This window comes from Falco peregrinus, chromosome 4 (genome assembly GCF_023634155.1).
Source record: "Falco peregrinus isolate bFalPer1 chromosome 4, bFalPer1.pri, whole genome shotgun sequence".
Taxonomy (NCBI): domain Eukaryota; kingdom Metazoa; phylum Chordata; class Aves; order Falconiformes; family Falconidae; genus Falco; species Falco peregrinus.
The window spans coordinates 30,771,544-30,787,837 of NC_073724.1; the positions used below are offsets into that span (position 1 = coordinate 30,771,544).

General features: G+C 36.1%; 1 protein-coding gene across 3 annotated transcripts in view; it reads right to left on the bottom strand.

Annotated features, from left to right (window-relative positions):
• Window positions 1-197: 197 nt before the first annotated feature.
• ADGRG2 (adhesion G protein-coupled receptor G2) overlaps window positions 198-16,294 on the bottom strand; it is a 62,334-nt gene continuing 46,237 nt past the window's right edge. The window contains exons 18-29 of one of the 3 annotated variants that reach the window (XM_055802947.1): window positions 15,249-15,398; window positions 14,899-15,021; window positions 13,711-13,756; window positions 13,508-13,611; window positions 12,802-12,926; window positions 11,686-11,954; window positions 10,769-10,868; window positions 10,186-10,460; window positions 8,136-8,237; window positions 7,245-7,397; window positions 4,514-4,541; window positions 198-2,271 (exon numbers count right to left, since the gene is read on the bottom strand). In XM_055802947.1, the coding sequence (XP_055658922.1) occupies window positions 2,256-2,271; window positions 4,514-4,541; window positions 7,245-7,397; window positions 8,136-8,237; window positions 10,186-10,460; window positions 10,769-10,868; window positions 11,686-11,954; window positions 12,802-12,926; window positions 13,508-13,611; window positions 13,711-13,756; window positions 14,899-15,021; window positions 15,249-15,398 (1,491 nt within the window). In that variant the 3' untranslated portion in view covers window positions 198-2,255. Of the gene's footprint in view, window positions 4,542-7,244; window positions 7,398-8,135; window positions 8,238-10,185; window positions 10,461-10,768; window positions 10,869-11,685; window positions 11,955-12,801; window positions 12,927-13,507; window positions 13,612-13,710; window positions 13,757-14,898; window positions 15,022-15,248; window positions 15,399-16,294 lie in introns of all 3 variants that reach the window. The other 2 variants (XM_055802943.1, XM_055802944.1) reach the window with 2 other exon arrangements.

Sequence of the window (16,294 nt, forward strand, 5' to 3'; positions counted from 1 at the left end):
GTGTGAGCATTGGCTGGGCAGACTTAATTTCGGGTTTTCCCGTGAAAGGCAAAATATGTAGAAGACAATAAATGTTAAGGGCTAGGGTCTGCACTTTCTCCAAGAGGTTATGTACTACAGCTCATATAATCTGAAGAATTCTAACAAAAACCAGCATAATGAGGCATTTATCTAAAAGACAAAGTTTATATTTTTTACGTGTTTTACTTGCTGTAATATTTTTTTACAGTTGAAAATATAAATACAAGAACATTAAATAAATTTACAGGAAACAGTGCAAAGGCAATTAGCCAAACAGTTAAAGCATTCACAGAAATGCATTCCAGCTACTAGCATTCCAGGAGAGTCTTTTATTAACATGCAGTGAAAACCTTCTGGATAAACACAACAAATACTTTAAATTCCCATTTTAAAAGCATATTCAGAGTAGTCTTGGACATAGATGACCAAAAGAACCCATGCATTGCATATAAAACCACAAGCAGGTTTGAGTACTGAAGAGGTTCAATTGCTGAAGTACAACAGAACCCCAAATAGGAAGCACTTAATCGATGCTTTTGTTGAGAAGATCTTTACAGGGCTCCCTAGAGAGTCTTCTGGGAAAGCAATGCCCTTTGCTCCCCTCCAGCATGCACTTGCCTCATAAAATCCCCTTTATGGGGTCTGGCACTCCACAGTGTGGCACCAGTTTGTTCTAGCTCTTGCTCCAGGAGCATCCAACCTTTGTCCAAGAACACAAGGGGTGGGGAGGAAGTAATGGCCACAGCTGCACATTTGTCTAAGGAAGAAGAGGCACAACCAGGGCTCAGGCTAATTTCTGTTCAGGAAGAATCCTCACACCGTTGTATGGGTTTCAGCTGTTGTGCATGAAGAGCCAAAATCCAGCATTTTCAGACAAATACCATAACAGGAATGAAATTTTGCCTCAGGAAGCACTGAGCTAGGGCCTCAGGATTTGGCTTGCCAACCAAGGGCCAAGGTACAAGCAGAAATATTCATTAGAATAGCTCAAGAGCTGCCCCTTAAAAAACAGCCACACAATGGAACAATTTCTCAGCTCCTAAATATAGCAGCTAGCATTTACTCTATTTTTTTCTTCAAAAAAATAACACTTCTCTACTTTTCTTTATCACTGCAAATGAGAAATGGCAGTGTGTTTAATCTCTGGAACCACAACTCAAGATAAATATTGACCCTGCTGAAATCAATGGCAAAAGCTCCCACTGACTTATTCAAGCCACTAACATATCTTAGTTATATTCAATAACCTATTGACTACCTTATTTATCACTCCCTCATTCATGGCACTCTGATGACACCCAGTTTCTCTCCCTCTGTGGTGTACTAAGAGGTTGCTAAAGGTTCAAGATTGATAGTGTTCGTATTTACACTTCTGTATCTAGTGATATATTTAAACCACTGTAAGTAATTTCACTTACTGGAAAAATTCTGTATCATGCTATATTAATTATCTCAATTAAAGAAAAATGCAAACTTACAATAAAAGTTAAAACAAAATATCAATTATTTTTCTATACATAGGAATATTTAAATTTATATTACAAGAAATAAATATAAAAGTATCATTAAGATGCTTAAAAGTTGGTATTTTTCTGTTTATGTACATCACTACAGTTTGCTACTACAAGATACAAAAAGTTGTAGACAGTGTAGCTAATGTTTTTAAAGATAACATCATTTGTATGCACAAGTTGTAACTTCCTACATTTATACAATACTACTATGCATTATATCCAGATAAACATAGTTGTAATGAAAAAGTCTAAACAAAACCTTCCCTTTAAATGTAAAAAACAACATCAATAAAACCTCTAATAAAGAACTGAAATGGAAATGTGCCAGCTGTAATTTGACATCCAACATACCTTGTCAAAATAGTAGCTTTTTTTTGGTTGGTTTTTTTTTTTTTTAATAATTGTCCTTGTCAATCCATTGCATGGCTGCCTTGAAGTTCCAGTACCATATTATTAAATAAAATCAGTTCTTGGTCTGCTCACATTATGTAAAACTGTTAAAGTAAATCTCTACTTCACACTGTAAAACAATGTGCTGTTTAAAAGGAAATCACATTTTCTCAAAAAAAAGTTAGGCTTCCCCTCTTTGAAGTCCTTCTGAGTGAGATATGGCTTTTTTGGCTGCCTGTATCATCCTTTTCTTGAAATACAAGTTGTTTGCCTGAAAAGTCACGGAGACACACATCACCATTCTGTACAATGAAAGAAACACTGTTCTTCTCACTGGGAAGATGGCCTGTTGAAACAAAAAAAAAGAGCATCTCCTATCAGAAAGGTTCAGAATCAAGTCTCCCATGCTTTTTCAGTCACTGTAGGGTGTTCATGCACTCTTGTATTATTCCTGCAACAATCTCAAAATGTGGGCTTTTCTGTACATACTGCATATGTATTTCTTCTCCTGTGCAAAATCAGTAAGAGATCTGAGAGATGTTAATAAATTTTTGCACAATAGGATTCCATATTTTAAGCAGTGAAGGTCACAATTCTCAGGATGTAGACTTCGACTTGGTATAAATATAACTAGGTAAGATGCAAAACACTTTTCATTCTAGTTTTGCTTTAACAAGTTAAGTTTAAAAGGTCTCTCAGGTTTGCTATGCATCTGCAACAAAAGTGTTTGAGAAAATAAGGATTTTTTTTTTCCTTTGAAAGGCACTCAACTTGCAAGATTTATTTCTGGAGGACAACTAGAATACGGCCTAGGTCCAATCATGGGTCTAGGATATATTAAGACAGATTCTTACACCTTTAGGTTAATCTACAATGAACACGTGTGACACCACTGCTGACTGAAGCCTATTAATGAAATGCTCCACAAATGCTTAGTTCACCGGATAGAATCTCCTACCTCTATGCATCACGTTCTATATAATTCTGATGAGAATCAGAATTTAATTTTTTTTTATTGTAAGTATTTGTGCAAATGCTTCTGGTTGGATTTCAGTTTGATTTTTGTTGGGGTTTTTTTTGTTTGGTTGGTTGATTTGTTGGGGTCAGGGTTTTTTTTGCAAAGCAGTCAAGTTTAAGAAAACTGCCAGGACCCTGGTATCATATGCATCACTATCAGTAGGAATAAACTATAAGGAATAGCGCAATGGAGAAACCAAAACCAGAGCTAGTATTTCTTTTGGGAGGGATAATTTTGTTAAACACTGAGAAGTGAGTTCACAAACTAAGATGCAGAGCTGTCATTTACCATTTATACCAGACAAAGAATTAATAAAAACCATAAAGCACCCAAGTTTGCTATTTGTGTTAATATTCACAACAATTCATACACAAGCATCATCATGATTTGGGAGATTTCAGTAAATCTACTGAAAAGACACAACAGTGAAGGTAGAAACGGTTTGTGGTTTATGGTTTAGGAGGAGAAGGAAAAACACTAGTGAGAAACCTCTAGGCAGTGAAAGATGATTCTGTTACAGGGATCAAAATCTGATCCTCTCTAGTAGTACAGTTGTAATCAGACACAGAATACCTCAAATATACTGGAGCGGAATTCTGCTTTGGCTCTGCCTCCCCTTTCACTCTCTCACTACCTCAAGCTCCTGAACTCTTCCAGAAGCAGCAGGGCCACATTACAGGATGCTCTTCAACTATTTCTTGTTGGGGTCACCAGATGGGGAACTCTTTGGTGACATCCCTCCCCTGCACTTAATCCTTCCCACAGAAAGGATTCTACTGCTTGAGTGCCTGGGCTGGACTGCTCCTCTATTCCGCTTGGGCCAGATCCCCCAAGCACACAGGTTTAGTATCAGTTTACCCAAACATTTCCTCCAGAAAATAATCCTTCACTTTAGACAGACTGCATACCTTCCAGCAGTTATCCTACTGATTCAAGCAGATGTCAGCATTATCAGCTGCATCGAAGTCTCATTGGCAAACTTGTCTTTGGAATGAGAGATGGCATTTTTTAAATAAAATGTGAACATGTATTTCTAGCTGATAAAGCTTACTACCAGTTTGAAAATGTAATGCATATAAATTTGACATCTCCAGATGGGAGTTTAAGAAAGTGGGCTTGTGGTGATGGCTGCCAAACAAAGATCACAAATTACATGCACAACTTCTGAGCTGCCATTGGACCCACAAAATGGCAGCAATGGCCCAACAGATTATGCAAACCCTCTTAAGTACAAAATCTAATATTTAACTATTAATTTAAAAGTCCACCAAGCACTTAGGCACAAATGTAAACAGGGCAAGACGAGCAGAAGAGCTTTGCTAATTCAAATCAGATAAAGACTGAAATGACAGAAAATAACCATACTTGCTGACACTGTAACTGTGTATATATAGCTGTTTAAACCCCGCCTGACTACAACTGTTTCATATTTTAGAAGGAGTGTTCAAAATAGCTGTGCCCTAATGCTAGGGTAAAATCTGAGAAGAAAATAAGGCTATTCTGTGAACAAATTCAGAAAGGTGGGTTCTGTTCCTCAGTTATGAAATCTGCAGGTTCAGCCATGTGATACCTGATGGTAGGTCCCCGAACATGCAGACCTGTAAAAGAAAAACCAAAACCAAGGAAATACTAGTATGCCATGAAAAGACGAAGTTACACAGTCGAGTAGGCAAGCAAAGCCACAGGTTGTATAGACACCCCAAACTTACCATGGCGAGTCATTCAATCCTGCATCTGGAATAGCATTTCAGTGGAAGCAGTGAGACCAAAACCTTTAAGTGTTTACAGCTCAGTGCATTATGAAATAGGTCTTAATTTCTACAGTGTTTTCTTGTTGGAACTCTTTTGAAATAAGGCATTGGAATGTTAGTTTGAAGTTCTGGCAGTGAGAGTGGGGAAATCCGGTACAACTAATTAGGCTTCATGTTTCCACCTAACACCAGTCAACTACCTTTTGCAGGCATTTGCTCAGCTCTTCTAAGATACGGCTGCCCCATGTTTGGAAGATTTAAGTGTAAGCTCAAAGACCTTTGCTGGGAGGACCAACTCTACCCAAGTATATGTTTAGCGTCTTTTTGTGGGAGTCCTAAAGACCCAGAAGAATTACTTGATCAGTGAAACTATGCAGGCAAGGTATCATACAACCCTTCATATGAATGGAGGCTGTGGTAGAGGGTTCACAGCATCCAAAACATACCGTAGAATACAAAAAGAGATGAGGTGGGTCACCCGAGATGTCTGTGTTCATGAGTGTATAGGAACAAAGTGCTATTGAAGTTCTTTTAGCTGCTTTGTCTGAGAAGTTGGCACAGGACATACAGACTCTCACCCTGGAAAGATCTAATTATATGACTAAACTAGGACGGAACTGGAGCATGTCACACAGAACTGACATCGCTCAATGGTTTAGACCATCAATTTTGTATCTCATTCTAAAATACTACCCAAATCAACAAAAACTTATTCTAGAAAGCCACATCAGGACCATTCGCTCAGCTGCTGCAACAACCAAGCTCAATAAAACATTTCTGCTATCTTTCTTTCTGTTGAGAAAAGTAGCCAAAATGCTTTTGTATCTGTGTACGAGCATGTCAAATGTCGCAGGGAGAGGTGGCACCTTTCATGAGATTAACTAACATGGCTGGAAAAAAACCTGCAAGACATGCAGGCTTTTGTGCCTGAAAATTTCTCTTTGAAAGAGAATTGGAAAAGTATTACTTCTACTGAAAAATACTGCCTTGCTTGTATTTAATGACAGTGAGAGTTCTGGTTCTCAAATGATCTGTTAGATACAAAGTATGTTAATTATTACATTGTGTGGTACCCAAACAGAGAGGTTTGACAAAAAAAACCCAAAACCAAAACAAAACAAAAAAAAAGCCACCCAAGAGGAACTAATTTTACAAACTCAATTTGGAAAACTATTCAGGGCATGTCCAAATGCCATTTCCTGAAGTGTTGCTATTTCTTTACAATATGCAGCTAGAACACCCAAATGGACAGTAACCTATTAAGAGGGCAGCACATTCGTATTCCATAGCTTTTACTCTGTACATCTGAGAGATTATGCACTGGGATTATCCAATTGATTATCTGCTGTCTTCCAATAGCATATGCCAGGAAACAAGGACAACACAGCCTCTGTCAGCATGTTCTACAACTTCATACTATCAACAATCTAACTGATAGCATGACTTCTTAGCCTCAGCTCTTGATCAGCTGGGAAAAATACCTCAGGCACACAGGAGTAACATCCTCTACATTTTGCTCAACTTTGGCTTTTATACATTACAGATTTAGAAGTTATTTTTCTCTTTGAAAAAGTGATTCTCTTTACTGTAAGAGCTCAAATCATAGGCATGATGTTTGTCCAGCAAGAGTGTGGAAAAACTAACTAGATTATGTCTACTGAAAAAAGATAATTTTTTAATAAGTACATTCAATGGAGATTCATATCTTGTTTCCTCAATACACAAATAAGCCACACTAATTTGCAAGTGAAATTGAAGTGCTACCTACACCTGCATTTCAACTTCTCAGGAGCAGAGGAGAGGGTAACAGTTCAGAGGACAGTACTGTGTTAGAACAGGAACCATAGAGAATTTTACTTCTGAAGAATTGTTTCCTGCAACAACGATTATATCTGCTAGGCAAAAACATCCTTAAAAACACTACAGGGGAAATAAAGAGCTGTAGAGAAATTAAGTTCCATTACTTAACTCTGTAGCCAACAGTGAGCCCTCCTAGCAGTGCTCTCTTCACTGAGGTGATTTTGTAAGTCAGTCTCTATTTTCTCTTTTCCTCTCATAAGCAGCTACCATGTGAGCATTCCATTAATGTTTTTCCTCATACTGCCTCCTACATAATTTCTTTCATACTTTCAAGCTATATTATTATCTTGTATGTCTTTCTTCTTCAAGCAATGTTTACTTTAATAAGGTTTTAAATATGAACTGTTTTAAAACACGCTTGAAGTTTTTTGTCATATACTCAGGTGACAAGAACAGTTTTAACAGCAGCTTCTGGTAAGTAATTGGTCTAATAACAAATATTACTTAGTATTTGATAGATAAATCAAGAGTTCCCACTGAGTAGGAGAAATGAGCATTTTAAAACTGTCTGTAGTTCCCTAAAACAGATGCGTGGTATTGTTTGTGAGGACCCCCTGAAATACTCGGACCTGATACTTATGAATAATATTTTGTCAGCACTTCACTTTACATCAGCATGATAGAGTGCAGCACTTCTGTTTTAAGACAAGAAAAAAATAGCTGAGAAATACTATTTTGCATTATACATACCATTTCCATTTGCATGCACTGAGTAATCATTATTCATTAGCAGTGTTGTAGAGTTAGTGGAGTTACTGTTTGACTGTAAGGAATTGGAAGAACTGGATACTCCTTGATTTACAGTCTGCTTCTTTAAACCATTAGTAGCAGTTCTACTCCAGTCTACAACAGACACATGTTACAGAAGATAGCAGAACTCATACAAGCAACGTATAAAAATATAGATAATAATGTAACTGAATTAAAACAAAAACAAGGCTTTACCCACTCTCCTCATAGTATTCTAGACAGAATTTATTCTCCTAAAAATTTAATGATTCTTGGTGTGTAAAATTATTTCAATCTAGTTCCTTTTTCTCTTGTCCCCTTTTTAATACAAGCATCCAACTGTCATAGTTTTATGACTACAGACCAGATCAAAAAAGTAACTGAAGTACAGTTGATCCTTTAAGTTAAAGTGTATAAAAAGTATATAGCTTTATGAGAAGTCAACTACTGAATAACAAAATAACAAAATCATTTATAGTCTTTTTAGTTTAAACTGTCTTCATCTTGTTTTTATGGAAGTCATTGGTAAAGCTACAGTTGATTCAGAAGCCAGAACAAATCTTACAGTTTCTAGCTGATCAAAAGTCTTCTGCAAAGACATGCCTTTATACTGCAGTGGAAGAGATCAACTGCAGTTAACAGCTTAATGCAACAGCCTGTAAGAACTGCATCAACTACCACCTTTAATGAGTAATTTTTGAGGTTTATTATACCTTGGATAATAAATTAGAACTGCAACTGCAGCAACATGATTTACTGAGTATTTTTTTTTTAAAAGACTTACAAAATACTAGGAACTTAACACCAATTAGAAGTATTCAGAAATAAAAGGAAAAAAATATTAATATTTACCAGAGTTTTCAGCCAGTCTGAACTTCCCACAACAGAGATATCTTCTCCACTGTTTACGGACATTCTCCTTTGTTACACAATAGAAGATAAAAATGAAGAACCCTGCAAAGCAATAACATTAAAGAATGTTGCAAAATTTACTTTTACTGCTTCTTAATGAACAATGTTTTGGTTTTCTTCCATTTCTTTTAAATTTCTAAACAAAACTAATGACACCTTTCTTTGGTGAAAAAGTTCACAACTCTGAACACTGAATAGTAGTTTCCCCTTACACAGATGAGAGGAATCATACACACAAAGGCAAGAACAACAAATACAAACAAATCCACAAAGAGCATAAAAGCTTCCTTCTATCAGTTAAGAGGGGAAAAATTCTGTAGATCCTCAAATTTACTTAACACTTTTGGAAAATCATTCAAAGCAATGCTGAACAGAGGGCCTGATGGCACTGTCAAGCTATGCATCTGTTAGCACATGGTGCAACACTGCTCCATCTTTTATTAGCAACTAGCCTGTTACCACCAACTGTAACAGAACCAGTAAAATTTTGAGCATTCATGCAAAGAAAACAGCTTGTATCTAAGCCAGTAATAAATAGTATCCCCTTTACCACAAATTCTAAGCCAAATATTTTCTAGAAGGGCTGAGGCTCACCCTTGTCTCTTGGCAGTGCCACATGACAGACTCACTGCCGGCTTCTCATTCACTTCTGACTGACACAGGGTGGGACCTAACTTTCCCTGCTTAGAAGTTGATCATCATCATCCCCCTTTAAGAAAAAGTGGCTCTCAATTTTTGCACAATTTTCCAGCTGTAATGTGTCCCTGATAACAGATGTGTTAGGTTTACAATTAATAGAAAACAATATGAAGAAAAACTAAATGATCAGACTGGTGCAGACACACGTGTACGTTATGTTTACACTGTTTTTAAGGCCAGTGAAGCATGTAAAATCCCACTAGAAGAGATTACTCACAACTTTCTTAACTTCGTCTTTTAGGATGAATTTTTGAAAGTAACCAAGTGTTGTTCTACCCAGATGGCTCTATACCATTCTCAAATGCAGTTTTGAAACACTGGCATAAGCTTAATTAAAGTCAATAGCACCTAGCATCTAACTTAAAACCCGGTAAAAGGGGAACGTAGCTTCACATAACAGGTTACTCTGACCACATAAAATCTAGTCTTGTGTTAGTTCAACACATTTGCATGCAAGACCTGGGAAGATACGTGTTCAACCCGCCCAAGACCAGAGTAAGGTACTCAAAAATCAACATACCAAACAGAGGAGGGGTACATAAACTGAACTGTAATTTTAATTGCTTTAGTCTCCCTGGGAAATCAGCCACCCAGTCATCTAAAGTGCCACTGAAGCAGAAGTGTGGATCCAAACTTTAGTAGGGCAATTCAGGTATACTTAGATAACTGCAGGCACCTACAGTACCTCTTATTCATATGAAGGCTTCTGCAGCCTCTGAAACTCTGCTTTTGGATATGTCCAGTAGCATCTTGGCCTTTGCAAAGCTACATGCCTTCACACCTACTTCCTGTATGTTAAGAACTAAAGGTCATGCTTAAGAGTTAGACCACTACCTCTTTTTCGATGTTGCACCCTTTCCTGTCTTGACGGCCCGTTTTTGACTGTCACACCTCACCCTTAAGCCTTAGGGGTAAGTGGAGAAATGATACAGTTTTCACTAAATTAATTGCATTATTATGTGAACACTTAGAGTAATCAAGTATTTACAACTGATCTGTTGACTAGAGAAATACAGTCACTTCTAGTGGTGTCTGGTTTGCATACATTTTTAAAATGACAGTATTTATAGATATAAATATACTATACCTATAAAAAGTAGCTACTTTCCCATACCTTACTGTAACACAGCTGTAACTTAAGATTACACTAAAGCAGTATCATCTCTAATTTAATTAGTATGTTAAAGCATGTTAAATCACATCTTCATTGCTGAATCAAGAAAAGGCCATTTCCAAATGTTTTGTTCATTATATTATATGCAATGGGCTGTCACACAAAGGATGAACTTACCTTGCAAAGTGTTGAAAATAGTAAAGAGGTAAGTAAATACCTCATTTACTGTGAAGAAAGCAAATCCCCAAGTAATTCCCAACAAGAATGTGAGGCCAGCAACACTCCTAAGGTCTTGAATGCTGGTTTTTCTTTGAGCACCAAGTTGTTTTTTCTTTTTGATACGACAGAGCTGGATCAGCACAACAATGAACATGCTGATATTGATCAGGAATATCAGGCAAAAGTATCCCACAGCAGTAATATAAAAGACAATTCTGTTTTTTATCCAGCAGCTAGAACACAAGAACAGTCTGTCAACCATTATCAGAAAGAGAAATTATGTAAAACAAGCATCAGATAAAGGTGTAGTTTGTTGCACATGCAAACCATTTTTGCCTCTTCAGTAAAAAGGATTTTTTGGCCAAAGGGTAAGAGCTTTCATACAGGCAATAAGCGCAAAATACATGACATACTGCTGAGCTACACGGTTTCAAAGCTCTCCCACTGTTTCCCTCCCTTCCCCACCTTTACTTTAAAGAAAAGCAATTTTACAGGACCTCCCTTCCACCCACCCCCAGAAAAGCACCTCCCTTTAACTCACAATTCATCAGGTCTGTTTATTGAAACCTTTCCAGTGGTTATAAGTCCATAATTATCTGGTGATATTGCCAACACAATGGACACAACTACTGCTGGTAACCCTAAGAGATTATGAGTAAACACATATTAAAGGTCTTTTCAAACCTAAACAATTCTATGATTCTATAAGTGAAAATCATGACAAAGACAATATTATGAGGACTTGAAATTACTCTATTTTTTCTATGAAATCTACAACTTGTTTCTGAAATTCATCTGTTGAATTCTGTTGACTACTGTTGTCTGAAAGAATCTAAAAACTGGAGCATTCAAACTGCTCAGGAGTGTAACTTCCCAAGAAACAAGAGTTATTCTCCACAGCTAGCTCCAAACCTTTCTGAATCAGGCAATAAATACTATCATTCAAACTGATTTAAAACATCAAATACAGCATAGCTGATTTTCTTTCCAACATCTGTTTTAAGAAATTGTTTTTAGTGCCTTCATTCATGTTTACTTAAGTAGTCAGAGAGAATAATCAGGTCCAGAATCTCTGCATCCTTTATCCAGTTAGACCTGTTTTGCTGCTTTTTGTTAGCAACACCAGTATCCCAGAAATGGAGTTTTAAAACACAACCGACACTATCTGTCTGGTAAATGGAAATATGCACATTCAAAATTGGTTCTATTGTACTGGCACAAGAAAAAATAATTATCAGTTTTCATTGCAGCAGCTTCAGTTCTGCAGTTAGGGCGGAGTTCCCTCCCTCAGAAAAGTGGAATATATAGGATCAGGTTTACTGATAATGAATACCTGATCACTGCAAGGTCGTAAAATTAATAACTGCTTCATTTTCATTTCTGAACTGTGTCACATTCACTGAAATACCTGATAAGAGGATTTATCTACATAGCATCCAAAAGAAAAAAAATACATACCCCAACCAACAATGCAAAATTTAAGAATGTATTTCCGCACATAGGTATTAAAGACTTTCACAAGGGCTAGATACATGTGGAAAGCTTCCAGGCCCATCCAGGTGAATGAAACCAAGAGGAAATAGTGAAGAAATACTGCAACTGCAATGCACAGGCCTTGTGTATCATACAGTGCAATCCATGAGTCAAGGAGGAAAATTAAGTTGAGTAGAAGTAATGCAGCACACAGCTGAATAAGGATTTTGGAGGGGTAGTCTCTCCGGATTTTCCTAAAAAAAACCAGATTTGTGAGATGACATCAATTACCCATGGATCCCTGGCTCACCTCCTATCTTGTAGTCCTTAGTGCACAAACGTTAAGAAAAAAATCATTTATGTATTTTCATTCAGGTATATTGCTTCATATATTGCATTTATACACAGAGAGTAATTTATAAAAGATTTCCAAATTAACAGTCTGTATGAATAAATTTTGTTGTAATAAATAAAAAAAAATGTGGATTCTTAAGATTAACAATTTTTAGTACCATGATTTTTTTCTTTAACATTGTGTGTTGGACTTCTTGTTACAGTACTTCTAAAACACAAAATGGGACTATTCTTTATTGCTAAGATAGGTTAGGCTTTTGACTGGGCTTCTAAAGCCTTGATAGATACAAGTCCTTGATAACAGGATAATGAGAGAGTAAATGTGTGCTGAATAACTTCGAGAAGGATTTCCAAAACACAGTATGGAGGATTCAATAGTTAAGACTCAAACATAACAAAATGTTCCAACAAACAAATAAGAATACAAATTTATTTTTAAATGCTATCATTCTGCACTGCTCTCTGTATGTTATACTTTAAACACATTCCTTCACACTTCTATTATGATAATCCATTATACTTAAGAGTGCTACTTCTTCACTTCTTACTGCATAGAGCCCCATGATTAATTCACTTGTCCACAAGATTAACATTCCTGAAGACTGAATCAACACCTTCCTGGTAAACTGGACAAATTTGTGCATTATTAAGAGACAGAATTTGTACCTATTGGAAAGGACTTGGCAGTGAAGACTACAAACAATCACTATTGAAGAATAATGGGAACTTAGTTGAACAGGTACTTACTCAAAGGCTATGTAGGTCACAAGAGTAATAGAAAGAAATATTGCAGAGAGGCCACATCCTATATAGGATATAAAAGTCAGTACCAATTCTTGTGTGGGACTCAAAGGAGCATTTCCATACAAGTTCTAAAATGGAAACAGAACTTAATTTCAGAGAACATGTTTATTAAATGGAAAAAGAGAAAAAAACCAAAACCAAAACGCACCTTTCCCTTTGCAATTAAAACAAACAAAAATAAGGAAACAGTTATTTTCATCATGGATCTGATAAAAGGTTAACAGAAAAACTGAAAATCCAATCTAATTCTGCAAGGAACCGGGAGTTGCACTCAATGATCCTTATGGGTCCCTTCAAATCTGAGATATTCTATGATTCTAATTGTGAAATTCCACTTGATTAAAAACCTGTTTTAAATTTATTTATCCTAATTTTTATTTCCTACAATATAAACTGCTGAAATGTAAAAGCTGCAGTTCAATAAGTCCTTAAGAAATTTTTTACTCCAATGGAACTCATGGGCCACCATTCAACAGCTTAAGCATGTGACTAATTGTATGGCTATATGTACTAATACTGCAGTGAATAAAACCTGAGTAGCATTTCATAGGTGGTATGTGCTGTATGTGCTTACTGAATACTCATTTGCTTAAGATAACACATGCTTCAATGTGTTCTTGAATCATTGCATAATTTTTTTAATAATTACCATCAAAACTGCAAAGCTCGTGAGGTGGTTGCATGAACAGACCGTTTCATTTACTCTACTTTCTTTAACTATGCAACCTTCGTATGACCAGCCTCCATGTCCACCTGTTAAGAAAACAGCTTTTTTATTCATAAAAGCCTTATATTAACATTATTAACATGAGTTAACATAGCATGGTATATAACATAACATCAAGTACTTACCATTTTTATTAAAATCCCAAAAAGCACATCTAACTGTTGAGTTATCCTGTTTAGGAAGTTAAAAAAAAGATGGTTTACTAAACTTTGAGTTTAAGATCAAGTAATTTATCTACAAAATGCAGGCAAAAATAAATACTGTATACAGCAAATATACCTGGTTTACATGAACACAAAATTAATTTAAGTGCATAGAATGGATTCATATTGCAACATGCATGTGAAAATGTGCTGAACAAATCTGAAGTCACCATACGGGAGCTAGCTTTTGTGCTTATGCTAAGATTCCATTTCTGGTAGAACATTATGAATACTCTTCCATTGTCTTCCCACACCATATAAATTATTGGGATTTCTCATCCTTCCTGATTTTGTAAGTATAAAGAACATGACCACACAGAAAAGGAAAAAAAATCATTTGCAAACATTTGATCACTTTATATTACCATGATGATAAAGGTTTTATATATAATTTCCCCCCCACACACGAAAATCCTAAAAACAGTAGCAGTAATACACTAGACTGCTACGACTACTGATGCTTCTACAGTTACATCTCAAAACTCAGTTTTATATCAATACAAGTAAAGACTACACTAAGCCAGCTCTTGAAAAAAGCTTCAGGTACATCACTGGAATTGCTACAATTTTCAGTTTATAAAGTTTTAGTATTTAAAACTCTTTTAAGATATGGTATAGAATATTTTAATCCTTGATGCTCATTTAGGAAAGAGATCCTGTATATGAGTACTAATACTTCCAGATGACAGAATCCTGTGTTCCAATTTAAGGAACAACATTCTCCCTAAGAGAAAAGTCTTATTTTGCTTTTCTGGCCATGCAGCACCTACAGATGTCATGACTGCAGTATCTCCATAGCAACCCCCACTGTCAGGCCTTTATCTAAGAGGTTTTTTTCTTTGAAGAAGTAAACAGAAGGGTAGATAGGAAAGATATAAACTGGATGGGTAAGTGACAGAGCAAAATTACCTAAAACTATTTGAGAACAAAAATTCATATGAGTCATAAATAAGCAAAGATGAATGATTTTGAAAGTCCAGATGGAGATGAAATGTCCACACTAGTAAAGCAGAACCAATCAATCTGTATTCTTAGTACAGTATTTCTTCAACAACAACTCCAATGGAGGCACTGAAATGTACTTTAAGTCTGCCAAAGTGTAAATCATACCTGATTAGGTTTGATATTCTGTAAAGTGACAGTAATGTTTGCCTTTAAGTTACTAATTGTGAGGTTAGCAACACTTGATGATATAACATTGCTGATTAAACATGCATTCTTCAAGGACAGATCCTGGAACGGCAAAAAAATCATATAATTTTAAAATATTAAAGGAAACAATAGTAAAGTACAGCACCCACAAGCTCAATTCTTATGTGGAATGAGCACTGGACAAAAACAATTACTTTTTAAATCAGGAAGCTGTGAAATGTGTTTTGTGGGAAAAAAAGTCCAGTCATGTTTTATTTTGCTCTAGGCTTCAGTTTAAAACCCTTATGAACAGAGGATCAGAAAGATACCTGGAACACGGTGGTCTTTTTAAAGAAGTTGAATATAATTCTAGAAGCTAAGTCCACCTCTTCAGGGGGTAAATTTGTCAGCAATGATGAAGGAAGTGTAATTGATCCGAGATTATTTAAATCATGAATCGTACTAATGCCTAGAGAGATCTGGAAAATAAATGCAAGGATTATACTTCATTTAAGTCCCTAAAGAAAAATGAAATTATGACTTGTTTTCAGTTTAGAACTTTGAAATACGTATCTCAGCAATCACTGTCAGGAACTCACTGCTGCTTTCATTCCTCTCCTGCTCCAATGCATAAATAGCATCTGCAGGCCCAAAAAGGATGCAACTCATTTCAGGTCTGCCTACCATTGAAAATGCTCCGGCTTTACCTGGCTTACAGGGACAGAACACACCACTGTGGTGAAAAATAGTGATTTGAAAAAGGTGAACAGCAACAACCTAGGTAGGTCTATGTAACTCTGTAGGGAGATTAACATTTCACCACACAGAAGCCTACAAAGGCAAATAATTTTTATACCCCATACGAAGTATGCCAGAATTCAGAAAAACTGTAAACAGTCATTGTTTGCAAACAGCTTTTTAAGTGCAGTAGGTTAAGCAAAATCTAAGAACATAAACTGTGCTTTTATGATCATGTGGCAAAAATGACAAAAATAAAACTGGATAAGCTACAATTCAGATATCTCAAGATGTTAGTGTTCTAAAATTATAAAAAAAAGGTTTGAACTTTCACCAAGTTATCTGTGCTGTACTTACGGGACAGACAGCTTCATTTAGTACAAAATCTCTAAAGTTTTCTTGTAGAATGAGTCACTTTGTATTTACACACAAATATCATCTCAGAGTTCCTGAGAGATGTGAAACATCAGCAGAAGTGAAGAAATAAATTATCTACGTATGCAAAGAATGGCTGTAGTAGAGTAGCAGTGTGAGCTCCCCACAGTGCCCTAACAATATGGGGTTTAATTCTTCTGTTTAGACCAGTAGTCTCCAAACTATTTTGATCATTCTCTCCCTAAAAATTTTTTGAGCATGC